This window comes from Hoplias malabaricus, chromosome 12 (assembly GCF_029633855.1).
Source record: "Hoplias malabaricus isolate fHopMal1 chromosome 12, fHopMal1.hap1, whole genome shotgun sequence".
In the NCBI taxonomy this organism is placed as follows: domain Eukaryota; kingdom Metazoa; phylum Chordata; class Actinopteri; order Characiformes; family Erythrinidae; genus Hoplias; species Hoplias malabaricus.
Window position 1 is genome coordinate 40,723,424 of NC_089811.1, and position 27,990 is coordinate 40,751,413.

Below are 27,990 nucleotides of genomic sequence, written 5' to 3' on the forward strand. Positions count from 1 at the left end.
TTCAGATGCACATTACCACTTTAATTCCCATCAGTACATTTACACGCTGCTCACTTTTAAAATACTCTTTATATTTTGCAAAGTTGTATGTTGTAGAGTTTTAACTTTATTTTTTTTAGCTATAGTTTAGCATTAATTATTTTATTTTATTATATTTTACTTTATTCTATTCTATTTTATTTGCTATTTCCTTTTTTCTTGTATTTGTGTAACGTGTGCAGATAGTCGTCGAAGCACTGTACTGTGTATAACTTTGTATGAGACAAATAAATTTCAATTTGATGTGAACAATTTTTGCAATGGGGTAAGATGATAGACTGAGTGTACGCTTGAGCACTGACTGTTAAAGTAATGGCTGCCATCGACCCTGGTCCTTCAGATATCATAAATGTGTGGTGAATATATATACATTTACTTCAGTTAGTTATCATTGGGTATTTCAATAAGATACAATTATATATACACATTTTTGCTACACTGCATTCCCTTCTTTATCATCCTCTGCATTGTTTCAATTTACATGTCACATGTTGGGGTCATGTTTTCTTTCAATGCGTCGATTGAAACAGCTCATTATGGTTTGCAATGACATAAATTATTTTATCTGAGATATGTTTCAAAAACTACACATATCTGTGATTTGCTACAAATTAAAATATAAAATAAAATAAAATAAAAGTGTGTAAACATCCTCTAACTGTGGTAATTCCAAAATTGTTGCCAGGACTTATATGGCACTTCTTAAAAATATAGGTTTATATGTTTTTGTTGTTTTTTTTCCCATCAGTCTGCTCCAGTTTAAAGGCAACGTCTATGATTGTGCAGAAACAGTTAGCCATCTCCTGAGTTTGGAGACATTTCCTCCTAAAGTGATCTGAAGTCAACAAGTCTACCCACCTATGAAACAGGAGCATTACATTTATCTCGGTTCATGCTTCACAGTGTTTGCAACTCTCTCCGTTGTCTTCAGATGCCTCTGTCATGAGCAGAGAGAGGGTGAAAGCCTAGTAAATGGCTCATTTGCTCATTAACAGATGCTGCCATTTCATAAACACATTAGACCGGTTTTGAGCTCACAACAGAACGGAGCATTAGAAAATGGTGAGGAAACATCTTCTGAATTTTATAAAAAGTGTGTTTTATTATTAATATTATTACAATTTTGAACGTCGTCTTTAAGTCTTTCTTCCTCAGCGTGTTGTGATTGCATTTGCCAGCTGTAGTACAGTTTAGGAACCGCTGCTTCTGCCTACACACCAATATGTATTAAAATACCAAAAACAAGTATTCTAAAACACTGGATTAAGCTTCTACGTGACATTCATATAAAAAATTCAGTGTTTGTAAATCATTGTCCCCAGGCAGTTTATTATTTAGAACCACACTGAATCCTAGATTCTAGGCAGTGGAAATGATCCCAGTAAAAACAATAGTTTGTCTGTTTCTTGCTGCCATCTAGTGGTAAAGATGACCTGTTAATCCATTACAGATTGAATTTGTCAGTAACTCCAGTGGCTCCAAATAATGTAACAGTGACCAAAGGTAGTTTCTAGAACAAATTATTCAAATACATGTGCATAAGTACAATGTTGAAGTATTTGTATTTTCCTAAATGCTTTTTAACACTACTATTCTAGTCATATATATTTTTTAAATGTAATTACCTCTGTTAAAATTACATGTATAATTTTCAGTAAACAAATAAACCAAATGAACAATTAAGAGTGAATGACTAACAGTTGGTTTAAATCACCTAAATAAGTTATATATTAAAAAAGTAATAATAACCAAGTTCACATTTAATTAATCTCTCATCGAGTATTGTTACATTGGTTAAAAAAGAAGAAAAAAAGATAAATAATTTGAGTAGAATATAAACATGGCAGTACTGTTTATGTAGTCATTTCAAACATTGTAATTGAACTTAAAGGGAATGTCTACGACTGCGGAAAAACGCAGTTCTCTGTGGTTGTTTACATTCTATTATTTCATTCAATGTTTGAATTACCACAGAAACTCATTTGTAACCCGAGTTGTTTAATTTTGTAGCAACTTTGCTAATGCCGTTAGCCGTCTCCCGTGGTCGTTTCCTCTTATTGCTCCAATTTAAAACCTACCTTTTAAGCAGGTAGTTCTTACGTGGGGACAAAGAGAAATCCGAGAACTCTTCTATGAATGCCTTTAAAGGGAATATCTACGATTTTGGGGAACTGTAGCTAGTTCTCTCTGGTTTGTTTATTTTTTAAAGTGCCGCGTCTTTTAAGAGGGAACAGTGTGTCTGAGGTGTTTGTACAAAGCTGAAGGGGTGTTCATGGCTGTAACTTGTCTGTACATTTTTATTCATTGTTTGAATTACCACAGAAACTCATTTGTAACACGAGTTGTTTAGGATCAAGTTTTGGTCTGTGTTTATTTGTAGTGAGTTCCTACATAAATAATCTAAAACTGCAAAAATAAATTAATATTTTACCCACCTTTGGAACAGGAGTAAAGTAATATGTTCCTTTCTTTTCATGATTTTCAACATTTAGAACGGCTCTTTGCTGTGTTTTCCTGTCATGAGCAGAGAGAGAGAGAGAGAGAAAGTCTAGACTGAGACATTTTTTAAACTTTCTATTATGATTTCCAGTTGTAGGTCTTCCACAAGGAGACGCTATGCAACTAGCCCCTTGTGTGTGTGTGTGTGTGTGTGTGTGTGTGTGTGTGTATCTTTAACAAAAGAAAATCACGACGTACCACAACAGCAGCATGTCACAAACATCTCATTATGTCTCGATTACAAAACTGTGGTAATAGAAGTAGTTTTGGTAAAGAAACAAAGTAATGTTCTGTAATCTTCACAGTTGTTTACACTCATTTTACAGTAATCTCGTATCCAGATTATAAGAGCAGCAGAGAGATGGAAAGAGAGAGTGAAACATTCTTAGGAAAGTCCTTTGTCCAGAGACATACAGGAAGGAGTTGGCTGTATTCCTTTTCCCCTGTGAGAGAGAGCTAGTATTATACATTGTTTGAGCATATAACGGTTTTGCTTTCGGTTTTAATCCTCCTCCTCCCCGCAGCTGTTCCTCTCCCTGGATCCGTAAACCGTTGCCTGAACAGAAGTTACTTGTGATCTTGAATCTCGTTTGTTTTCTTTAAATCTGTCCTCAGCCTTTGGTAAGTGCTCTACACACTGTTCACTGCATGTTGTCTGTTTAGTGTGCATTATCCCACCACAGGGGCTAACGTTATATAAAGGTTCTCCTAATGTTAGAAGCAAACGTTCTTGCAGTAACGTCAATGCATTGTTTCATATACGTTACTAGACCTTGATAAAAGTTCGCCCAGTGTTAGTCTTTCCATGTGAACGTTACATGAATGTTTTTTAAACATTTTTTTAGTATGTATATATATATATATAAATAGTCTAATGATATTCTTTAGACACATATTAGGAAAGATTCCTCTGTTTTATATCAATGTTTGAGATAAGGTACACCATTGAAAGAACAATTGTTTGTGTTCAAATACATGTTTTCATCCATTCATTCATTGTCTGTAACCCTTATCCAGTTCAGGGTCGCGGTGGGTCCAGAACCTACCTGGAATCATTGGGCGCAAGGCGGGAATACACCCTGGAGGGGGCGCCAGTCCTTCACAGGGCAACACAGACACACACATTCACACCTACAGACACTTTTTTACTCGCCATCCACCTACCAACTTGTGGTTTTTTTTGGACTGTGGGAGGAAACCGGAGCACCCGGAGGAAACCCACGCGGACACAGAGAACACACCACACTCTTCACAGACCCCACAATTGAACCCACAATCTCCAGGCCCCTGGAGCTGTGTGACTGTGACACTACCTGCTGCGCTACCGTGCCGCCCCCATACATGTTTTTTTTTTTTGTCTTATTATATTTAATTCAATAATACATTTAAAATAATCTATTACTTTTTATCTTTTACTTACTTCATCTTTTACTTTTTCATAACTTTTCCAAACTGAAATTGTTAAGTAAATTGGACAGATTGTTGAGGGAACATTCCAAAGCAACCAGGCCATTAAAAACGTATTGAGCATCTGCATTACTACTAAATGACTAAATGCTGTGTATTGCTAATACTAATACTATATTTAGATCATTCTGGTATCAGCACTAGAACTTGTTCTGGTAGTGTCTGAGCTCAAGAGGTGTTTGGACTCAAACCTTTGTACTAGCTAGGATACACATTTAGTCTGAACTCTAAGCACTTTATAAGTCGCTCTGGATAAGAGCATCTGCTAAATGTTGTAAATGTAAATGTTCAGAATGGCTCCGCTTTGGATCATAAGTCCCTACAGTGGATTGTTAAGAAAGCTAAGATGATCATCAGTGTCTCTCCCCTCCATCACTGACATTTATAAAATGTGCTGTATCCGTAAAACAACCAGCATTGTGAACAATCCCGCAAACATTTCACACTTCTACAGTCTGGGAAATGGCACAGAAGCATTCGGGCACTCACACCCAGACTGTGCAACAGCTTCTTCCCAAAGCAGCAGATACCAGTGACTCAACTGAAAACACATTCATTTTGAAACATTGAACATTTATCATTTCTTACATTATATATTTATGCTGCTAACTGAACGACTGTTGAGTGAGAATCAGCTCGTTTAACATGATGGTGGCCTACCTTTGGCATCTTCAACAACTCTTCTAGAATGGTTTAGGAGTGTGTTTATGGGAATATTGACAATTCTTCCAGAAGTGAATCTGAGAGGTCAGACGTTAAATTGGACATGAAAGTCTGGCTCTGCATTATTCACCCCTAAGATTTTCTCTCAGTTTGAGGTCGCCCGGACGCTCAGCTTCTGCATGATGATTGGATGATCTGTTTGAGGCTGAATCCCTTTTTGACTGACAGCGAAATGAGCGAATCAGCGATCCTTTGGTGTAGAGATCCGTGGGAGCACAGGCGGACACACTTCACATGGGCCAAGGCCGTTTAAGCAGCTTAGCTCTGCTGGCCATTGAGAGGACGCTAGTCAAGTCCCTGGAAAAGACACAGAGCAGTGGTTCCCTAGGGGGCACGTAACTATTGGAGGGTGGCCCAGAAAATGAAGAAAAAGGCAAATGAAGGAGATTTATAATCCATGTCACTTCTAAAAACCAGGGAATGCCCAGATTCAGAGTTTGGGCTCGCAAAGGTGACGCTCAAGTTTGTTACAAATAAAATTAACAAACCAAAAATGAGGATATTGCTCTATTCCTCAAAGGTGGGTAATATTGAATTATATTTACTGTTTCGGTTTATTTAAGATGGAAATACCTTTAAATTCTGGAGATGGCTAACTGCAGGACACCGATAAAACGTGTAACTTTTGAATAAAACTTACAGCTTGATAAACTTCAGCCACATACAGACGTGTATATATATACACACATTTTTTGTACATTAGGCAATGACAACTGCAAAAAAATATTTATATATAATGTACAATGAAATGTGTCTTCTGCATTTAACTCATCCTTGGCAGTGAACACCTCAGATGCCACTTACACATTTCAAATACGTTGTGAGAGATGTGTCTGTACCAATGTGTTGTCATCTCTTCTTTAACCCACACTGTAAACATTTCTATTGTATTTCTATTGAATATAGATGTTCCTAAAATATCTTATTACATTTCTCAGAGAGAGCAGGAGAGACACACAGTACAACGTTGATTACTTAAATCAGCCACAGAAAGTAAGAGGGAGGTAACTGCCTGAAATGTCTTTGTTAGAAGGTCAGCAGAGGGAGGATGCTTTTGCAGAGGCGGCCAGGAATTTTTGTCAGTTTTCTATCATTAACTTCCTGAAAGTGACTCACAGAGTTGTACTTAAGTGTATAAAAGTGTAGAGCCTGGTGACATTACATTGGTTTTCCATAGCGGAGTTTTATTATGGAAATCTTAATTTAGTAAATCAACAATAAAAAACACAAATCAAAAGATCAGGGTCCAAACATACATTTCAAGTACATTGGCAGTATGTTTTTCCTCCTTCTATAAAGTTACAATTTTGGAGCTACATAGTTTTGGACTGATGATATCTGAATCATGTACATGCCTCAAGTAATAAGTAACATGTCCAAATTTAAATACTGGTCCCCAGCTTATCTATAGTTGTGTAACCCCTCAAGCACAGTTCTTGAGCTTGTTCTATTATTATCATTGCACCACTATCTGGTGTGGTCTAAGGTTCCTCTTTTGAGTCTTAGTTCTTTCTTCCTCATGATTTTAGGGAATTTCTTATATAGTGACCCTTGGTTTGTTCATTAGGACACAAGTAAAGTTGTTCTCTATATTTTTTCTTTAGCATTCATTTTTCTGAACGGATAATATGTAAATTTATGGCATTTGGCAGATGCTATTATTAAAAGTGACTTACAGTTTTAATCATGATACAGTTGTAGTGTTAAGAGATAATCCAAGCCACTCTCACTAGTATAGCATGGTGTTCCAGCAGGGATTTACACTTCAATTTTCCAACTGCTAATACAGCTTTCACATAAAAATATCACCCTGTTAATGGTTTAAAATCCTCCAGCTCATTGGGTTGTCCAGCAAAACTAAATGAAAGGGATTTTGTTGTGATTTGAAGCCATGACATGATCTTTATTACACCACAACTGGTAGAATAGAGGATACTGGCATTTGTATTTGATAAAGGTACAGTGTATTGACATCTATATCATAAAATCATGTGAATTTGTGTGGGTCACATGAAATGAAGAGATACTTCATGTAAACCTACAATATGACCATGAGTCCAGCCTCTTGGTTTCAAGCTCTAGTTTCAGTAGTTTCAGTTCATTAAATGATTATTGGGTGACATATATTAGGAAACACCACTTTAACAGAACACTATTTTAACATGAATAATTTAACCAAATTTGGGTACAACATCCTGCTAATTCCATTTAATTCACTTATTTTACAGACTGTAGTGAGCTGTTTAATTATGCAATTTAAACCCATCGTTTATTTCGGTAGGTAAATTACATTATATTTATGCTGGAGTTTAAATTGTCTGTAAGTTATTATTCACTGTTTGAATTACCACAGAAATTGTTTAGTTTTGTAGCACGTTTGGTAATGCCGTGAGCTTAATTTGGAGACAGTCCATCTTAAGTGATCAGAAACTTTAAAAATCAGTCAATATCACCCACCTCTGGAGCCTGAATATAATAATATAGTCATCACAGTTCATGATTATTAACATTTGGGGTTCTCTCTGCTGTCTAAAATCTCCAGATGCCTTTGCTCTGCCATGAGCAGAGAGAGAGAGAAAGTCTAGCATACACATTCACTGACACCAGGGCTTCCTAAACATATTAGACAGGTTTCAAACACGCAAACAGATTGGAGACCTAGCAAATGATTACAATGGTCAACGTCGTCTTTAAGTCTCATAACTTTATTATTTCCCTCTCACTTAACTCTCCTCTCTCTAACAGCTGCTGTGAGAGGTTCTGCAATTTTTTCCCCTCATGACTGGCTTAACACACATGTATCTCTTATAAAATTGTTGAAGCAGGAATATGGAGATGTTTTACTGACCGAGCTGTGAGCTGGGCACTGCAGTTCTTTTCAGTTAAAGCTTGTGTCAGAGCTTTGCTGTGTTTGATGTTAACTCCCTTCATGAAACTTTTACTCAGCAAATTAAGAGATTCTAATTCAAATATAATGAAAAACACTCTGAAGTATTATAGTAAATTCAAAAATAATAGCTTTTAAGAATTTTAACTTGTGACTGATCATGATTAATCAAAAAAATGTCATTGTGATTAACTCGATTATTCTATTATATATTATTATTATTATTGTTGTTGTTGTTATTATTATTTCTGTAATTTCACTGGATAAAGCTTCAGTGTCACTAAAGTGTTTGGTGGACTGGACTGGAACGCTTGCTTAAATATTTAAAGCACATTGCATTAAAGGAGTTAAAAATAGCTTTTTCAGCTAAATCAGAGCATTGCGTTAATAATATCTCACATTCATCATGTGATTTAAGAGTTTCAAATTAAGCTTTTCTACATTCTGCAGAAATATGTTTTAATATATTAATAACTTAACAACAAAATCAGAACCCGGTTATAAACTCTTTTGTGTCGGCTCAAATCAGAAGAGGCAGATAAATGCGGATGTTAAGGAATCTAGAATGCCATTCATAACGCCAGCGAAACCAAAAACGGATTCAAAGAGCCCATATTATGGACTTAACTTTACTGTGTGTAGTATGTATTTGTGGTTAAACTTTCAAACTGCACCACCATAGCATCACAAAATGGATGAATTTACAAATATGTATTCAGCAGTTTAGTCTTGCCCATTCGTGTGAAATTTATTTGGAGTTTCTGAATGAGGTATTATTCAAGCTCATTTACATACTGTCTTAAAGATATAAGAAATGTAAATCAGTCACTGAATGTCACAGAGAGGTATCTGGCTGAAATGTCTTTGGTGGGAGGTCAGAGGTGGGAGGAAGCTGTTGCAGAGGTTGCTGGAAATTTACTATCGTTAACTTTTTATCAAATTACTGTAACTTTAAACTTCTAAAAGGTGTAAACGTGATCCTGGTGTTGAAGATTACATTACATTATTGTATAAAGATGTTGTGGACATTGTATAAAAAGTTTTTCTTGTATGAGCTTCACGCAGAAAAGAAGAGAAAAACCTGTTCTTGGTTTTTCACTTAATAGGATAATGTCAGCAATCAAATCAAATCAAACAGTAATTGTTGATTAAACAGTGGATGTGTGTTTTCTGTAAAGGATTGGGACTCAGGAAAACTTAATTTCATTCATTCATTCATTGTCTGTAACCCTTATCCAGTTCAGGGTCGTGGTGGGTCCAGAGCCTACCTGGAATCATTGGGCGCAAGGTAGGAACACACCCTGGAGGGAGCGCCAGTCCTTCACAGGGCAACACAGATACACACACACATTCACTACGGACAATTTTGAGTCACCAATCCACCTACCAAAGTGTGTTTTTGGACTATGGGAGGAAACCAAAGCACCCGGAGGAAACCCACACGGACAAAGGGAGAACACACCAACTCCTCACAGACAGTCACCCGGAGGAAATCCACACAAACACAGAGAGAACACACCACACTCCTCACAGACAGTCACCCGGAGGAAACCCACTCAGTCACAGAGAGAACACACCACACTCCTCACAGACAGTCACCCGGAGGAAACCCACGCAGACACAGAGAGAACACACCACACTCCTGACAGAGTGTGTCACCCGGAGCGGGAATCGGACCCACAACCTCCAGGCCCCTGGAGCTGTGTGACTGCGACACTACCTGATTTACTTAGTAAATCAAAATGAAAAGTTACAATTTTGGAGATGCATAGTTTAGGTCTGATTATATTTAAATATAGTGTACGTGCTGGAAACATTAAGTAAAATTTCCTTCAGCTTGTTCTTTTACCATTGCACCACTGTCTGGTGTGGCCTTTTGAGCCTTAGCCAATCAGACAAAAGCGTATTTGCATATAGTCATGGATTTATAAGAATAAAAGCCTGTTTAATAAAGAGAAAAATGTGTGATCACAGATTTTGAAGCAACAAAGCTACACACATACCATTAACTAACTTTAGGGAAAAATAAACACAAGGAAAATGTTGGATTTTTGTGTTTTTTCAAGAAAATGGAGAAGTGCAGCAAAAAGTGCTGTGTTGTTTTTTTCTATTCTGAAGGATGTAGGTCTTTTTTTTTTTTTTTACTTCTTTGACCCTGCCCTCTTTTTTGACTTTTCCTTTGCTGCTGTTCTGTAATAGGGCCTGTAAGTTTCCATCCTCTATCTTTGTAACTGTCATCTGTGGCAGGAAGTAAACTTTCACATCGACGCCCATGAGAAAACTATCGTCTTAGAACACCGCTTTCAATATCTGTAAGTAAGAAAAGATAAATCATATTTATAACTGTTACTTGAGTTGTAGAAACTTTTTATGTTGATTCTTTCAATTGTTCAGAGTTAATTTTCAGTTTAATTTTATGGCCTTACACATTAAAATATTTTTTTGATTAAAAATAAAATTCTTGATTAAAAAATGTGGGATTTCTGGTAAAATGCAGAAAAATTAAACCTAAAACTAAAAAAACATCTGAGCATCATAACCGAAAATTGTACAAAGTAAATTTTGCAATATTTGCATGTATTTTGTAAATACAAGACATTTTTTTGAATTTGATACCTGCAACTCACTCAAAACTCAGAACAGCTCATTATAAGACTGTTATGTTTATAGAATATTCAAGTTAAACCATTTTAAATAATTCAACTACAAAGCTGAATTTAAAAGGTATAAAAGAGCATCAACCAAAGGCTCAGTCTTTGAAAGCAAAAGAGTACACTGGTTAATCACCATCTACTCTAAATGTAGCAGTGCCCACAGCATGTAGGGTTTGAATTTGTGTGAAGGTTACGTCGATGTCGAAGCATATGCTGTGACAGATATATTCTGCCATTAAGGTGATGTCTGTTTTTGGGAAGTCCATAGGCATTTCTAGGACAATGCCAGGTGTTTTACTGCATAGCTTCACAGATTGGACGTGCATGACTGACCTGTCTGCTGTTCAGGTCTTTGTTCTATGGCACAACATTTTTCTAAGCTAAATAAAGCTTTACTAGTATAGACCATGCCCAGAGACGCTTCGGAGAGGAGGGCGAACTCAGAAGGTTTGGGCTGGAGTTCGAGGTGGCTTAGAGGCATGCGTGTAGAGCCCCCAGGGCTTAAATGGTCAGAGAGAAAAGGGGGACGATGGGGTGGTGGTGAGTGCAATGTTGTTCGATACGGGGATGGAGTGAGAGTGAAGGGGTATAAATGGAGCTGTGGAGATGTTACTGAGGCGTGGTCTAGCTCCTAAATTACATCACATGGTGACTTCAATTCAAGAGAATCACCAATTCTTGTTTTTATAGCATCTTGAAAAAGTAATTTCCAGAAACAGATTTATAGAAAGTGTAATATCTCATGGAATCATATAATAATAATTTGCCATTAAAAGTTTTTTAACAAATTTTACCCATGTCTTTCTCTGGATCTGACAGATCTGACAGAGGCTAATGTCGTGTTAAGAATCTGACACATTTAACAAAGCACATTGTTTTTTCTGTGAACTCTCAAACAAACTGTAGACAATGACAAAAGATACTGTCATTTTAAATAATCAATACATAATCAGTGTCCAAACAAAACCATATATTTGATGTATTTTAAAAGTGCTCCAAGTCACTTGCGGTAACATCTTCTAACATTAACTTGCTTTAAAAATTTAAAACATTTCTGCGTTCTCTGTTGGTGTTAACAAAGCATTTTTTTCAAGGTATTCTTTCAACTAGTTGTTCTTGGACATAAACAGAACGTAATCATCATTTTAAAATTTGTACAAAAATAAAAAAAATAATTAAGGAATGCATGCCTCACGAACAGAGTCTGACCAATTATGGCAGTCTCACCTCGTCTTCACACGTACTATGCAGAGAGCATCACTTTGTTCTTCACATATTCTGCATCTTGCAAAACCTAAACTGGCCTTAAAGGGGATTTCCAGCACTGAGTTCTCTACACGTCTTTTATATATCTATATCTATTTATTTATAGATCTATCTATCAATCTATCTATCTGTGTGTGTATATATAGATATATAGAACGAGAGAGAACTGAATTATTTTTGGTTTCTAAAACATGAATACTAACTAATAAGAAGAAGGTGTAGTGTCAGAAAGTACTGCAACGTACAGACTGTCATACAAATGAAACATGGTGTGCCTCAATCGATCTTAACTAAGTGAGGGCCTTTCCTTGGGGCCCCTTCCATATCGTAACATGGTTGTGTTGAATATTTAAGATTACAAAAAAACATCAAGTGAACATTGGTCTTAAGTTTATCTTTTTTATTAAAAGTAAACTCCATAATTTCTCTTCAGGGGAATGCTCTGGAACAAAGTAAAAAATAAATTAGACCCTAATTTTAGAGAATTTTAGACCCAAAGATTCACTTCAGTTTTTGACAACCGCAAAAAAACTTGTACAACTTTTAATATATATCCCTCAAGCCACTGAAGTTTAAGTTTAAACCTTAGGTTCTATGTTCTTTTTGAAATGTCTTCCTTCCTAAAATTATAAGTACGGCAATGTTGCAGTTTCCTTCCTTTAAATATTTGACTCAACCCTGTGTATTATCTACTTCTTTCAGCATCATTTGTTAATTTTACATCAAATTTTAAATTGCTTACCATTGCTAAGGTTTCACCAGATGATTTTTAATAGTTTATAAATGGCTGTATCCTGCAGTTTACTCTCTAACGACATTAAAATTCTAACCGTTTAAAATATGTTTCCTTAATTAACTTTGGTGTCTGATTATTAAAGCAGTAAGTAATACACATTTACCTTAGCAATTAATCACTATAATAAACTACTGTTTAATGTGTAATGATACAGTCATCAGTTGTCAGACATTGAGGAAATTTAAGCTTAACTTAGTCACTGAATGTTCACAAAAGCCAATTTTTTATCAATAATAACACAATTATAGCTAGGATTTTGAGCAAGTTACAAGCTTTTGCAGATTGCATTGAAAAACCCTTCCTTTTTCAAACGCTAATCATGATTCGAGAAATACACAGTTTGAAACAAATGAATCACAGTACTTGGTGTTTGTAATGTGTTGTGGTTCATCAGTTCAGAAGGTATTAATGATGAACAATTGTGTGTTTTTCATTAGGTTATGCATCAGGCAGTGGGTTTAATAACCCTTTACCTTCTGTTCTTAGGAGGATATGGTAAGATTTCAACAGACTGAGTGACATCACATATAATGAAGAATTGTACGCTTTTTTTCTGGCAAAATATTTGAATATGTTAAGTTGACATTAATAAGCTAAGTATATTTTTCCTGTCTGTCTTAACTTTAAATGGAAATGTATAGAGCGCTTATTAGTCGCCTTCTAATTGTCCACTTACCAAGAGATTTTGACACAGTTTAAAAAGCACTGATGTTTCTCCATCTCTTTAAATAAAAATACACTGACACTATTATATTTATCTTGAAAACAAAGCACCTAGACAGAGTTGCTCAGCACAACAAAATTAACCTAAAGCAATACAAACAAACAACAACAAATTTATGTGATTACACAGCCCACAGCACTCTCACAATATGATTCAAGTTTATCTTTGATTTGATAAACGTGATAAATATGGCCTAATTTCAGTATTGTTTTAGTCCATTCCCAGGAGGAATGTATTAAAACCTCAGTGGTGACATGTGATGACTGCATTAAGTCTGGGCCGGCCTGCGTCTGGTGCCAGCAACTGGTGAGTGCTGCACTAAGCTTTACACTGCACAATGAATGTTATCTTAGTAAGCAATAATAATAATAAATCACATTGGTATATGTACTATTTCTTATTATGAGTTTGTTGTAATAATATTACGATTGTTCAGCCCATTTCTATACATTTGAATAGAAAGTGTCTTAATTCACTGGCAGATAATTTTATTGTTTTTAATTATTATTTTTAGAAAAAAGTATTTTAAATGATCTTCCAGTGGAATAAAGCGACTTAAAACAACTTTAATTTCTAATTACAGACACATGGCCTCTGTTTAAGAAAATAATTATTATTATTAAATATTAGATCATTACTCATGTTGTTACTCTTGTAAACCATCCCTTGTTTGTGCTCTGATATTCATTGCAATTTCCCTGGCAAATGTCCTGAGCATCTACACTCAAATCTTGACATGAGTTTGGTGTTAACAGATTCAACATTCTGTTGAGGAAATTGCTCTGAAAACAAACAAACTATTGCTAATTAACAATGTTCTCCTACAGAACTTCACCCAGACTGGAGAGCTGGAGTCGGTACGGTGTGACACCAAAACAGAACTCCTCAAGAGAGGCTGTGCTCCTGAAAAGATAGTTAACCCCCCCAGCACCTTTAGTAAAAATTTAAACAAACAACTGTCGAAAGGCACACAGACAACGCCTCCGGTGCAGATTCAGCCACAAGATATTACACTGGAGCTAAGACCAGGTATGCTAGCTCCACTCCCCAGGCCATTTAAGCATTGCAAAATGTTATCAGGACAGACCAATATGGGGACATAGAAAATGTGCCAGGACTGGTTCAGGGAAAACTAATAGTTGGAATAAAAAGCCAGAGATGAAAAAAAAAAGGTTAAAAGAAGAAAATGAGCAGCTTTGCCTTAGAAACATGAGGAAAGGTGAAGCTACACGTCATTGTAGCCTGGCTTCACTTTTGAGAGACATTGTGCTGTCCATGTTTTCTACATGCATTGCATGCTTTGCTCAAGTCACTTCAGCCATGAATAGTGGATGTAAAAGTTCCTTCACTAACCCCCTCCCCATTGGTCTTATCGGTCCTGGGGCTACTTTCCAGTCTCAAGCCCCTTTCTCTAATCTTAAGGCTATTTGTAACACAATATCAAAATATTAATGAAAGTTTTTGTCGTGGGATATATATATATTTTTATAAATACTGAGATCTTGTTTTCCCAGGTGAACCCTACACTTTTGAGTTCGCTTTTAAAAGGGCAGATTACCCTGTCGATCTGTACTACCTGATGGATCTGTCCTATTCAATGAATGATGATTTGAAGAATGTGAAAAACCTGGGAATAGAACTACTTTCAAGCCTGAAAAAGATCACTGGTTCTGCAAGGATTGGTAAGAAGAAATGTGAACATATAATTTTAATCAGTAGTGACAGGTGCACTGAACTTTATGTTTCCTTTAGGTTTTGGGTCTTTCGTTGATAAGACACTTCTTCCATTTACGGACACAAATGAAGAGAAGTTAAAGAAGCCCTGTCCACCTGAAGAAAATGATTGTGATGCTGCGTTTGGTTATAAGCACGTCCTCAATCTGACAGCTGATGGAGACCAGTTCAAAGCCATGGTTTCTCAGCAGCGCATATCAGGCAACCTGGACACACCAGAGGGCAGCCTGGATGCCATCATGCAAGCTGTCACTTGTGGGGTAAGGCTTTACTCAATACATCACCTGGAAGCCATCAGAAATTAGAGATACTACATATTTATTTCATATGCAATGGTGTGAGTGTGACTGTGTGTATGATGACCTGTTGATGGACTGTCACCCCGTACAGTGTGTGTTACTGCCTCTTGTGCAGTACATCTGGGTTGGCTCTGGACCCACCACGACACTCAATAGGATGATGCAGCTATGAAAAGAAATTAATAAATTCAACTGGCATCTGCACATGTTTAGACACACCTTGTCAAATGAATGTCTTGATTTTTTAAGTGAAAATAGTTTTGCACATCCTCATAAGAAACAACCGTAAATATGACATTGACATACGTAACGCTGTGGGGTCATATGTGAACCATCAGGATGAGATTGGCTGGGGGGACAGCACACGTCTACTGGTGCTGGCCACTGATGCAGGCTTCCACATGGCAGGGGATGGGAAACTGGCTGGAATTCTGGAACCAAACCAAGGGTCCTGTCAGCTGGACAAAAACAAGATGTACAGCAAGAGCAATCTCTGGGTATGTCTCATCAATTAGAAGGCAGGACAGCTGTTTTCTAAATGCTTAACTTTCTTGGACGTCTATAATTTTAATGGCTGGATGATGTGTCATACATGTGTTTTTACTTGAATTCTCCATTAGGACTACCCCTCTGTTGGCCAGATAGCAAGAAAATTGAAGGATAATAACATACAGCCCATTTTTGCAGTAACTGAGAAAGTGGCAGATGTTTACACTGTGAGTATTATCACTTTTATTATCTAATGCAAAATTGTCAAAAGTACAAGAATGGATAGTGTGTCCAAGGAAAAGCAAGAATATTGAGATAAAAATGAAAATGCAGTGCTAACAACAGTGAAAGTGAAACTTTGTATAGCTTGGACCAGGTTAATTTTACAGTGATTTTACGTTGTTTTAATAAACTGTATTTATTGTATGTTTTAATAAAATCATAAATTTAGATGCTTCAGAACTCAATGGAGGGGCAAGATAAAAAAAAGACTTGATCTATTTGGACTATTGGTGTCCAACAATATTATTACATTTGTCATAAATTTACACACACAATTTCACATCTCAACAAACTCTCATTTTAGCATTTGTTTAAGATATCTATTTGGGTCCAACAAATTTGTACTTCACTATCCCACTATATTAAATATTATATAATTAAATATATCCTTCACTAATCAGAATTCTAGTGAGTTTACATATATCAAGAAGACATATAATAGCATATAATAGCTCTGAAAATTCCAGAAAAAAAATCAAGACTAACTGACATAATCTGAGAAAACTGGCAGTGTACCTCTGACAGTATTTTAAAGCCTATTCAGCTACTTCAAGCCTGTAACGTTTTAAGTTGCTCTGGATATGAGTGTCTGCCAAATACCATGTCATAAGCCTTGCCTCTTTTTTGACATTATGGGAAAATCAAAATAAATAAACCAAGACACCAGACAAATAAATCTGAACCTCCACAAAAATGGAACTTGGGAGCAATTTCTAAATGTATGGCCATGTCATGTTCACCTTGTGAAATGATCAGATGCTTTGCACGTATATGCTTTTGTTCAAAAATAAAAGTCAGTCAACAACAACAGCAACAGACATCAGTTGCCACTAAGCAAAGCGAAAGCTACTACTCAAAACCACCATAAATGAGCCAGGTTCAAATGTGGACAAAGGTCTTACTTTTTGGAGAAATGTTCTCTGTTTCTGATGGCACTAAAATTGAATTTTGTTTGGCCATAATGACCATAGTTATGTGTGGAGGAAAATTGGGGATGCTTGCAAGCCAATAGACACCATCCCAACCATGAAGACTGAATCATGTCGTTGGGTTGCTTTGTTGTGAATCGGGTCTTCCAAATGGACAATGACCCCAAGCATACTTTTAAAGCTGTGGTAAAATTGCTCAAAGAAGGTAATCAAAGCCCTGACCTCTAGCTAGCCCATAGAAAATATGGGCAGAAAGGCAAAAAGCATGTGAGCAGGGAAACCTCAGTTACGCCATGGAGAAATGGGCCAAAATTCAAGCAAAATATTTTTATAAACAATATAAAAATGTTACAAAAAACATGTATGGGAAAGTTTGAGCCACTGAGAATGTAATGAAGGGAATGAAAGCTGAAATAAAGCATTGTCTCTTGACATTTCACATTCTTAATATATAGTCGAGATCCTAATTGACCTTAGAGGAAGAAGGTGTAGTTGGGTAAATTTGAGAAAAACGGGTATTTTAATGAATGTGGTTAAGGTAAACTTAAGACCTGAAATGTAAGCAATAAAATGCAATTACTCAAGTAGATTCCACCCTTGAATAAGTTACTACTGATCTAATATCAGTGTCCTCATCAGTGTACTCCACCATCATCTACTGCCACTTCTCCACTGCAGTCCCCCAGACTGTCCCCTAAGAATAATCACACTCCATCACCACCTAGAGCACCTCAACGGAAAAGACAAGCTCCTCAACCCCCGGAAAGGCAGCTTCGCTCACGGCCCCATCGCCAGCAGGAGCTTCACACAGCTTCGTCAGCTGATAAGGGCAAAGAAAAGTGATGTTTTTCGGGTCCTGGCTGCTGCAGTGATGATGTCAGCAGTACATGTTTTCAAAACAAGCTTGGACCTTTGATGCCTGTAATCTCTCCCATTCCAGTACTTATCAGAGAGAGAAAGAACAGAGAGTTCAGGTCAGATTCTGTGAATGTAGCCAATCTACAGCAAATAAAATGTGAAACAGAGATTCTGTGGCAAAGTGCACAAGTTACTAAGTTAGCTCTTCTAAATATCAGATCTCTCACAAACAAATCACACTTAATTAATGATTTTATTACAGCACATGGGCTTGATTTTATACTTTTAACTGAGACTTGGCTAAATGAATGTAGTGCTGCAACTGTTTTATTGGAGTCGGCTCCTCCAGATTTTCATTTTTTAAATGCATCTCGTGCCAGCAGAAAAGGTGGAGGTCTAGCTGCTTTGTTCCATGGTTCTTTTCAGTGCAAGCAGTTATCATTTGGAGACTTCACAACATTTGAGAATCTCTGTGTAGTTTTGAAAGGGACACCACAGATATTACTAGTAACTGTCTACAGGCCTCCGAAGTACAGCGCTAATTTTATTGATGAATTTACAGAGATGCTGTCCTTTATTTCTACAGACTTTGACCATTTTGTTATTGCTGGTGACTTTAACATACATATCGACAATCCCAAGGACTGTTTTGCCAAGGAACTACTTGCCATATTGGACTCTTTTGGTCTTTCACAGCATGTTACAGGGAGTACTCATTGTCATGGTCACACGCTGGATATTGTTATCTCAAAGAGTCTCAACATATCAGTGACTGTGAAGGACGTCGCACTGTCAGATCACTACTGTGTGTTCTTTGATATGTGGGCCTCACCAGTCATCAGAGATAGAAGAGTTTTTGTCAAGAAAAGGATTATAAAGGACTGCACAGCTACACTTTTCATGAGTAAATTGTGCACTACACCATGTGAACGATCCAACTCTGTTGATGATTTGCTGAATAGTTTTAATACAAAAATTGTCAGTGTAATGGATGAGATTGCGCCAGTTAAAATGAAGGCCTTGTCTTGCAAACAGAAAGCACCATGGAGAAATGCTTCTGTTGTTCAAATCCAAAAGAGGGAGTGTCGCAAGGCAGAACGCAGATGGCGTAAAACAAGTCTTCATATTCACAAAGAAATCTACAAAGATAGGCTACGTCAATACAACGCGACAATATGCAAAACACGACAATCCTATTTCTCTAGCATCATCAACAATAACACTAACAACAGCAAAATCCTCTTCACCGTGGTCGACAGACTTACTAACTCACCCACACCAATGGCCCCTGAATTAGTATCAACTGAGAGATGTAATGAGTTTGCATTCTTTTTTAACACTAAAATCCAGAATATCAGACAAGCGATTAGTACATCTATATCCAACAATGAGTCTGTACCCTCTCCATCACCTCATAAAAACTCCTTAGTTAAAATGTCAGAGTTCAGTACTGTTGATAGTAATATTTTAACTGACACAGTTAATCATCTCAAATCATCCACTTGCAGTCTTGACACACTACCAACCAATTTTTTAAAGAGTGTGTTTCACACTATAGCACCAGACATACTCCACATTGTAAACACCTCACTCATGTCGGGGGTTTTTCCGAGCTCACTAAAAACTGCAGTTGTAAAGCCTCTTCTAAAAAAGAAAAATTTAGAATCTTCTCTGATAAGTAACTACAGGCCAATTTCTAATCTACCGTTCATGGGCAAAATCATTGAGAAAATAGTTTTCAGGCAAATCACTAGTTTCTTGTCCATAAACAGTAGCCTAGACAAATTCCAGTCCGGGTTCCGGTCTAATCACAGCACTGAGACTGCTCTAATCAAGGTAATTAATGACATCCGCTTAAATACAGAGGCTGGAAAGGTATCTCTTCTATTACTTCTTGACCTTAGTGCTGCCTTTGATACCATTGACCATAAGATTCTTATAGATAGACTCGCAAACTGGGTTGGACTCTCAGGAACAGTCCTGAAGTGGTTCATTTCTTACCTGGAAGGCAGGAACTACTTTGTAGAAATAGAAAATAATATTTCAGAGAACATGCCAGTAACCTGTGGTGTCCCCCAGGGCTCTATTCTTGGTCCACTTTTATTTAATTTATATATGCTTCCTCTTGGCCAGATTCTACAGAACTATGGGCTGTCCTATCACAGCTATGCAGATGATACTCAGATTTACATGGCCCTGTCCCCAAACGACTCTGGCCCAGTTGACTTATTAAGCAAGTGCCTTGAACACATCACAAACTGGATGGGACACAATTTTCTGCAGCTGAATAAAGATAAAACTGAGATTATACTATTTGGGAATAGCACTGAGAGACAAAGATTGGCTACGTATCTGGACTCGAGAGCCCTCAAATCTAAAGAACTGGCTCGCAACCTTGGTGTATCAATGGACTCAGATCTCAGTTTTAGTAGTCATATTAAAGCGGTTACTAGATCAGCATTTTACCATCTTAAGAACATCAGTAAGATTAGAGATTTTCTGACTAAACCAGACCTAGAGAAACTTATCCATGCTTTTATTTCTAGCAGGATTGATTACTGTAATGGTCTCTTAGCTGGACTTCCAAAAAAGACCATTAAACAGCTTCAGCTGATTCAAAATGCAGCTGCCAGAGTTCTCACTCGGAGCAAAAGAAGAGATCATATCACCCCCATCCTCAAATCCTTACACTGGATACCAGTCTGTTATAGAATAGACTTTAAGGTGTTATTACTGGTTTATAAATGTCTCAATGGGGTAGGACCAGCGTATTTATCAGATCTGCTACAGAGATATGAGCCGAGCAGAGATCTCAGATCTTTAGGAACTAGTCAGTTAGTCCTGCCTCGGGTCAAAACTAAACATGGAGAGGCAGCATTTAGCTACTATGCCACTTTTAAATGGAACCAGCTGTCTGAGAATATTAGAAGTGCCCCAACGTTAGACACATTTAAATCAAGACTTAAAACTCTCTTGTTTGAGCAGGCTTACAGCTCAGTTTAAAATATTCTGCACTTTTCTGTAACGGCATTTTATTTCTTTTATTTCTTTTCATTTATTGTCATTTTAAATTGTTTTAATCATTTTAATCATTTTACTCTTTTTATGTAATTGTCTTATTGGAATTTATGATTTTACTCTGGCTTTTAATGTAATTTCTTTTTCTGTAAAGCACTTTGAATTGCTTCTGTATGAAAGGTGCTCTATAAATAAACTTGCCTTGCCTTGCCTTGCCTTGTAGCAGCTGTATAATTGTCAACCAAACACAATGTAACAATGTTTCCTTTTGTAGGAGCTGAGCAAACTGATCCCCAAATCTGCTGTTGGAGTACTGAGTAATGATTCAAGTAATGTGGTAAAATTAATTGTGGACGCATACAAAGTACGTTTTTTTTACCCAAATTCTTTAAATTAGAAACAATTATTTGAAACATCTATGTGTGGCAGTTCTATATATACATTGATCAACTTTATCCAACTACAAAAGCTGTAACACTACTTTTTGTTCTGTTTCAGAAACTGTCCTCCAAAATCATCGTGACCCATGACAATCTTCCAGAACACATCTCAGTATCATACACCTCAAGCTGTAACAAAGATGATAAGCCCAGTGATCAAGGAATCTGCAATAATGTTGGCATTGGAGAGGAGGTATGCAGAGACAAACCCATTATCAATTATATTGGCATAGAAAATTCTAAAGAGCAGCACTGGAAGAGGTTAAGGCCACTCACAAGTCCATTTAAGGCAGTAACGATTCAGCCTGGTCAACATTTTGACTGTACGAACCAGCTGATTACTTGCCGTCTAATATGACCCTGCACCAGACATGTATTAATATAATCACACTTATTCTCTTTTGTGACTGGTCTAAATGTTGCCTGCTTTGGCTTTATTGCTATAATTTTTTTCTAGGTCATTTTCAAAGTGACTGTGAAGGCATCGACATGCATAGACTTCAAGAATTTCACCATCGCCCCCCTGACGTTCAGTGAAAAACTGACAGTCAGAGTGAAAACACGATGTCGGTGTGACTGCGACAATGAGATAAATAATAGGCATAAGCACTGCTCATATAATGGCAGTGTAGTCTGTGGAACCTGCAGGTACAGCAACATCACCTCCTACTCCTGTGTTGATGTACGCTCTATAGGTATATATTCACTGTCCATTCTCTGAGGCCATACAGGGGGAGTAGTTTTATAATAACAGACTATAGTCCACTTTATTTTCCCCCTTTAATCCTGTTCTTCAATGGTCAGGACCCCCACAGAGCAGGTGTGATGTGGTGGTGGATCATTCTCAGCAGTGCAGTGACATTGACATGGTGGTGGAGTGTTAGTGTATGTTGGACTCGTACAAGTGGATCAGACACAGCAGTGCTCCTGGAGTTTTTAAACACTGTGTCCTCTCACTGTCCACTGTCCGTACAAGAGTTTCTGTTAATTTAGTGACAGTAGCTCATCTGTTCCTGCACAGTCTATAGTTGTACACTGGTCCTTCCTCAGTGAACATAGGAAGCTGCCCACAGAATGCTGTTGGCTGGGCATATTTGGTTGGTGGACTGTTCTCAGTCCAGGAGTGATCCACCACCCAAATCATACCTGATTTTTGGTGGTCCTTTCGGGGAAAAATACTCAAGAGAATGGACAGTATATGTAGAAACAAGGAGGTGGTTATGTTATGGTTGATTGATATATCTGGGCAGGTCTCAGTGACACTGGCAGTATTTTTAATAAGATTTTAGTGGTTGGCTTCAGGTTTTGGAGGAAGCGTATGCTAACCTGCACCCTCCTAGCTTGGAAACATTTTGAGATTAGCAAATGAGTGTAATTATGGGGGGGGGGGAATCATTAGAGCTTGTTTTCATTTGTTTTCTCTGCTTGTAGCTGTAATCAAGGCTACCTGGGCCAGCGGTGTGAGTGCAGCCTTGGGAAGAAGGACGAGGCTGCGCTGAAAGCACAGTGCCGTAAAGACAATGGCACAGAGTGTGAAGGAAGAGGAGACTGTGAGTGTGGAGTGTGCAAATGTCATTTCTCAGAGGGAGGAAAATCCTACTATGGATCTCACTGCGAATGTGATGACGAACATTGTGAAAAGTACCAGAACTTTCTCTGCGGAGGTAATTACATACACATCCAAAGCATGTGCAGAAGTATTTACACCCCCGCTCAAATATCGTGTTTAGTTGTTCATATATTTTGTGACTCTAAGGAATCGTCCTTTACATAGGACACTCTCGTGTTTATATTAATGCACAACTTATGTATTTATTGGTTAATTTAACATATTAGAATTAATATATAAGAAATCAATTTACTGTGTATAAAGGTTTTTTTAATGGAAAAAATGAAAAGGTTCCTTTATTGGAGCAAATAAACCTGACTTTATTCAAATACAACATGATGTTTGAGCCCGTACATGTTTGCATCGTATACAGCCTTGGAAGTGGGCTTAAATGTCATGTTTGTAGCAAAATAAAGTTTTTTTTCTTCCTACTTATTACTTATCGCAGGTTTCCCTTTCATTTAGATAGAAATATGCAGAAAAATGGCATTTTGGGGTTTGTTTCTTGACTTTTTCACTTAGAATATTAACGAATCAAATGATCTAACAATTCAGAAGTTTGCATATCACCGTACACAATGAATGAATGAAATATGGGTTTTAAAGAAAGATATCCAAACATGTGCATGTGTTGGTTCCCCTGTTTCAGGTAATGGTGACTGTAAGTGTGGAGTGTGTAAGTGTAATGACGGCTATGAGGGAACAGCGTGCCAATGCAAGAAATCAAACGAAGGCTGTATGAGCAGAAGTGGAAGTGTGTGTTATGGACGTGGCAGGTGTGAGTGTAACCAGTGCGTGTGTGAGAGGGGATACAAGGGACCCAAGTGTGAGAAGTGTCATACCTGCCCCCTGCCATGCCCAAAGTCTGGGTAAGAGAAGCAATGACCATTTTACTTCAGTTTGAAACTTTGAATTTGATATAGGCCACAAAAGTTGGTATGGGGCGAAATTTGAGTGAAAGGTTTGTGGCAAATTCAAGTTTTGAAACATTACACAAGGTGATAAATAGACACAGTTGCACTGAGCTCACTGAGCAGGCCTCACAAGGAGTACATTTCTTGTGGTAGGTTGTAATCTTAAGGGACATTCCTCACTGCAGTTTAAAAAAAAAATGTCACATCATTTGTTTAATGCCAGCAACTTTTTTCAAAACAGCGGGATATGATATTCGAGTCAAACCGCCTCAGCAATGAACATTTTTAGGGAATCCATAGAAATCTGGCCATGTAGGTAACCACTGTTGATTTTCAAGCCTTCAGATGACATTGCAGGAGAAACCATCATGTTTCTGTGAGAAATATAGCCACATGGGCTCATAAGTACGTCAGTAAAAAACATCAGTTCATACAATATAACCTCTGCATTAAGAATAGCAACCATAAACTACATATTATGCATTGAGAAGCCTTGCATCAACTCTTTGCTGGCACACTGTCATCTGAGCCTGTTTTTAGAAAGATTATCTGTGTCAAAAATAACATCGCGACAGAGCGGTGCAAAAGCCAACCCCTTTCGTGCTATGGAGGTGCAATGAAAGTACTTTTTGATGTAATAGTGTATATTGGGATTTAGAGAGACATACACTGACAGGTAGGTGACGCCTTTTGTTGCCTTCAGTCCAAGTCTGTCCCCTATAAACAGTGTTTGACAATAGTATCAAGAGAGAATGGGCAACACTTCCACTTCCAAAACTGTAACTATTATTAATTACTATCTTCAGTTCACAAACATAAATATTGTAATTAAAAAGAAAAGGTGATGTAACACATACGTTTTTAGAGTGTGTCAGGTGTTTTGAGAAGTTCGAGGTGCTATTAATTGAAATGTGAATAAAAAGTTTACTATCAATTCTAGAAGAACTAAACATTTATAAGCAAGTGTAGTATGTTCACTACTTTTTCATTGCTCTGACTGCAACCTTCTGAACAAATTGTGGTCAGTCTTTTGTGGTCTTTAGTAATTCTAAAAAAGGGTCATGTAGCATGGGGCGGAAATGGACCATATTTCTCAGATGAACACGTGTGCTTTATTATTATTTATTAATATTATAGACAACTATATAAAATTAATTTCTAATTTAATGCCTTAAAAAAGATATATATATTTATATTGTCTCTAATTGGGTAATATTTAATAATTGACCCATACTGAATTTTCCTTTCCTGATTATTAGTTTTCATTTTCTGATGTAATTCATAAACACATCTCCACAGGAACTGTATTGAATGTCTGGGCTTTAAGAAAGGACCATTTGAGAAAAACTGTAGTGTGTCCTGCTCCCATCTCAATGCCACTCTGAAGGTGCAAAGAGGAGAAAAGGGTAACTGCCGAGTCAAAGACCAAGAGGGCTGCTGGATGTCCTTTACCATGAATGAACAAGACGGATTTGACAAATATTTTGTTGATATCTTCGATAAAAGAGGTAAGAAAGAGACTAACCTACTGGACCAAGTGGAAAGTCAAGCATTGTAACATTGGTAGCTGCTCCAAACAGAGAGCTTTGTGATCAACTTCTACACCGTTAAAGGAAACACAATAAAAGATGCAATGTAGTTAGGACAATGTACATTCTGTGTTCCATAGACAGCAAGCTTTAAAGTTCATAAATACAGCTTTGCAAAATTCAGGAACAAACCTGAGTGTATTTCATTCCCAATCAAAATAGCCATAAAGTATGAGATTATACATGTTTCAGCATCAGAAATAAAATTACTCAGAAACATCAATAACTAAATATAAATATTCTCCAGAAAATATATTCTCCACCCTTTGCTTTTAATTTTTACTTCCATTCTTTTGAATCCTTTCATTTATTTCCCAGGTTTCAGCAAATGAAATGTTGTCTTTGTAACATTTTCAAAAAAAAAAAATAAGGTTCAGCGATATTATTATTATTATTATTCTATTATATTATGATAAGGTTCAGTGATATTATTGCATTCTGTTTTATTTACAATTGCAGTGCATCCCAGCTTTTTTGGAAATGTAGTTTTTAGGGATGCACCCAAATGAAATATTTTTGCCAAAAACCAAACAAAAAGAAATACGGAACAGGTTTGTTTTTTTTTTTTTGTTTTTTTTTTGCAGTGTTAATTTCTGCAATTTTTTCACCACGAATTAAACAGGCTAAATTTATGATTTTAAAAGAAAAAAATGACTAAACTGCTATTTAAAATATTTAATTAACACTAAAATCCCAGCAGACATACAAACAAGCAAAATATATATATATACACGCCCCCATCCTGTAAAAGTAAAAATAAAAAATGTGAATATTACTTAAATAAATTAATAAAACAAAAAAATACACTATGGCCATATTTCATAACACAAATAAATGAGTTAGAAGAAAGTAACATAGTACATGTCTTTATACCTATAACAAACCTGTCACAAGCACTGAGAAAAGGAACTAGAGAGAGCATGTGTGTGTGTGTGTGTGTGTGCCGCGAACGTTTGCGGGCTAAGAAGCCGTGTGCAGCTCTGTATGCTCGTACACACCACAGCTCTGTTCTGGAGTTTGTCTTAAATGCTTAAAAAACTGAATAAAGTTGGGAAACTCCAACATGTTCTGGTGTGGTTCAGTGTCAAAAAATATCGAGTTAAAGTGGGTATTAAGCTCAAACACTTCCCCAATTTAGGAGTAAAATTCCAGTCTGCTTCCTCTCTTTTCAATTATTAGGCCGAACACAGAAAGTGGACTTTTTTTATTTTTTATTTTTGGGCCATTTTCAGCCGAATACTTTCAGTTCCCAAATATTCAGTGCATCCCTAGTGTTCTTGCTTAATAGCCATTTTGACTGGAAATAAATAAAATTAAGAGTGACGTGTGCACAGAACCAGTGCATGTGCTGAGGTTCGCCTTGTCTTACTCTATGTGCATCTCATCACAGAATGTCCTGAAGCACCAAATGTAGGAGCTATCGTCGGTGGATCTCTGGCTGGTGTGGCACTGATTGGACTTCTCATCCTTCTCCTCATCAAGGGGATTATGTATGTGAAGGACCTGAAGGAGTGGAAGAGATTTGAGAGGGAACAGCAGCGCCGCAAATGGGCAGAGGTACATACTGTTGGTTTGGACATAATAATAATAATATATTAAAATTGCTTTAAGTTGATGGCAATATAAATCGTATTTGTTTTGATGGCATAAAAGACTCTTATTCAGAGTAATGTATAGTTCTTATTATGTATTAGTGGTAAGACTAGTGTTTAGAGTCTTGCCCAGGTGTAATGTGGTGTGGTTACCTGGGCTGGAAAGTAAAATCGAGATTTCCATGTGAAAACTGTAACTCATTACACTACACCAACCACTACCCTGTTTTAGTAATACTCTGTCTGCAGACTCATTCAGCTGCTGTGCTCCAGATGAAGCATTTAACTGAGATTTGTTCTTTTTTTTCAAGGCTGATAATCCACTGTTTCAAAAAGCTACAACTACTGTTGCAAATCCAACATTTACTGGAGATTCCTAAAGCAGCAGAACAGGAGGAGGACTTTATCTCATACCAGAATCTTACTGTAGATAAATAGCCTGTGTCTGCCAAAGAGTGAAATCACCAGCCCAGTGGTGGACCCCCAGACAAGCTTTTTTTTGTACCTTCCTCTCAGCTGTTTAGTAAGAGTTCAACCCCAGAGCCAGGTAATTAGCATTGTGCAGCCTATTATTACCTCAAGGAATCGATTCAGATTCTTTGGGTTTTCCAACATTAATATTTTAAAAAAAATTTCTAAATTCTTATGTTTCTAAAATATTTACTATAAATTTGGGAGCTTTTTCCTCTGCTAGAAAATTCTTTGTTGTCGTTATTGCGCATTACTGTGTATTATATTTGAGTATATTTTATGTTTGGTCATGTAAATAAAAAATGGTCACCAAACAGATTCCTGACGTTCTAGACATGTTTATTAAGCTTTTATAATTATGGTGGTGAACCCCTCCCCATCTTTACTTCTGATAGACTCTGCCTCCCTGAGACTTTAACACCCAGTCATGTTATTTGTTTAGAATTACACAAATATACCAACCTTTTGTTACCATCCCAAATTCTTTGGTGACCAGACGTCCTCTTTTTTAGACTTAAAAAAATGTCCGGGTGGAATTTCACAAACGTCCGGCATTTTGTTTTTCTAGAGCTTACATAGAACTTCCAGAAGTTTCGTTCACAAACTAGTCCCGCCCTCCCCTACTCCGATTGGTTCGCTTGAGTGAGAAGGGGGCGTGGTGAAGTAGCCTAAAATCTTCTGATTGGACGGTCTGACTGTAGAGCTACCGTT

The 27,990-nt window shown here is 37.0% G+C and overlaps 1 protein-coding gene and 1 long non-coding RNA gene across 6 annotated transcripts; one reads left to right on the forward strand and one right to left on the reverse strand.

Annotated features, from left to right (window-relative positions):
• Positions 1 to 836: 836 nt before the first annotated feature.
• On the reverse strand, positions 837 to 27,876 carry LOC136710668 (uncharacterized). Of its 4 annotated transcripts, none has more exons than XR_010804655.1 (6): positions 27,742 to 27,876; positions 26,586 to 26,719; positions 15,395 to 15,546; positions 15,153 to 15,254; positions 2,475 to 2,553; positions 837 to 976 (listed from the first exon to the last, which is right to left on the reverse strand). It is a non-coding gene; the product is annotated as an uncharacterized lncRNA (long non-coding RNA). The 4 variants fall into 4 exon arrangements; XR_010804654.1 differs by lacking the exon at positions 837 to 976 and adding an exon at positions 1,169 to 1,249; XR_010804653.1 differs by lacking the exon at positions 837 to 976 and having other exon boundaries at positions 2,032 to 2,553.
• itgb2 (integrin, beta 2) lies at positions 2,818 to 27,742 on the forward strand. Of its 2 annotated transcripts, XM_066686399.1 has the most exons (18): positions 2,818 to 2,983; positions 3,063 to 3,159; positions 9,815 to 9,927; positions 12,769 to 12,826; positions 13,270 to 13,361; positions 13,883 to 14,084; positions 14,570 to 14,737; positions 14,808 to 15,049; positions 15,427 to 15,585; positions 15,709 to 15,804; positions 20,939 to 21,028; positions 21,163 to 21,297; positions 21,562 to 21,752; positions 22,536 to 22,768; positions 23,363 to 23,582; positions 24,927 to 25,135; positions 26,607 to 26,773; positions 27,120 to 27,742. In XM_066686399.1, the coding sequence occupies exons 4-18, from the start codon at positions 12,772 to 12,774 to the stop codon at positions 27,186 to 27,188; spliced, it is 2,328 nt and encodes a 775-aa protein (XP_066542496.1). In that variant the 5' UTR covers positions 2,818 to 2,983; positions 3,063 to 3,159; positions 9,815 to 9,927; positions 12,769 to 12,771; the 3' UTR covers positions 27,189 to 27,742. The 2 variants fall into 2 exon arrangements, with proteins under 2 accessions (XP_066542496.1, XP_066542497.1); XM_066686400.1 differs by lacking the exons at positions 2,818 to 2,983; positions 9,815 to 9,927 and having other exon boundaries at positions 3,144 to 3,159.
• Positions 27,877 to 27,990: the final 114 nt, after the last annotated feature.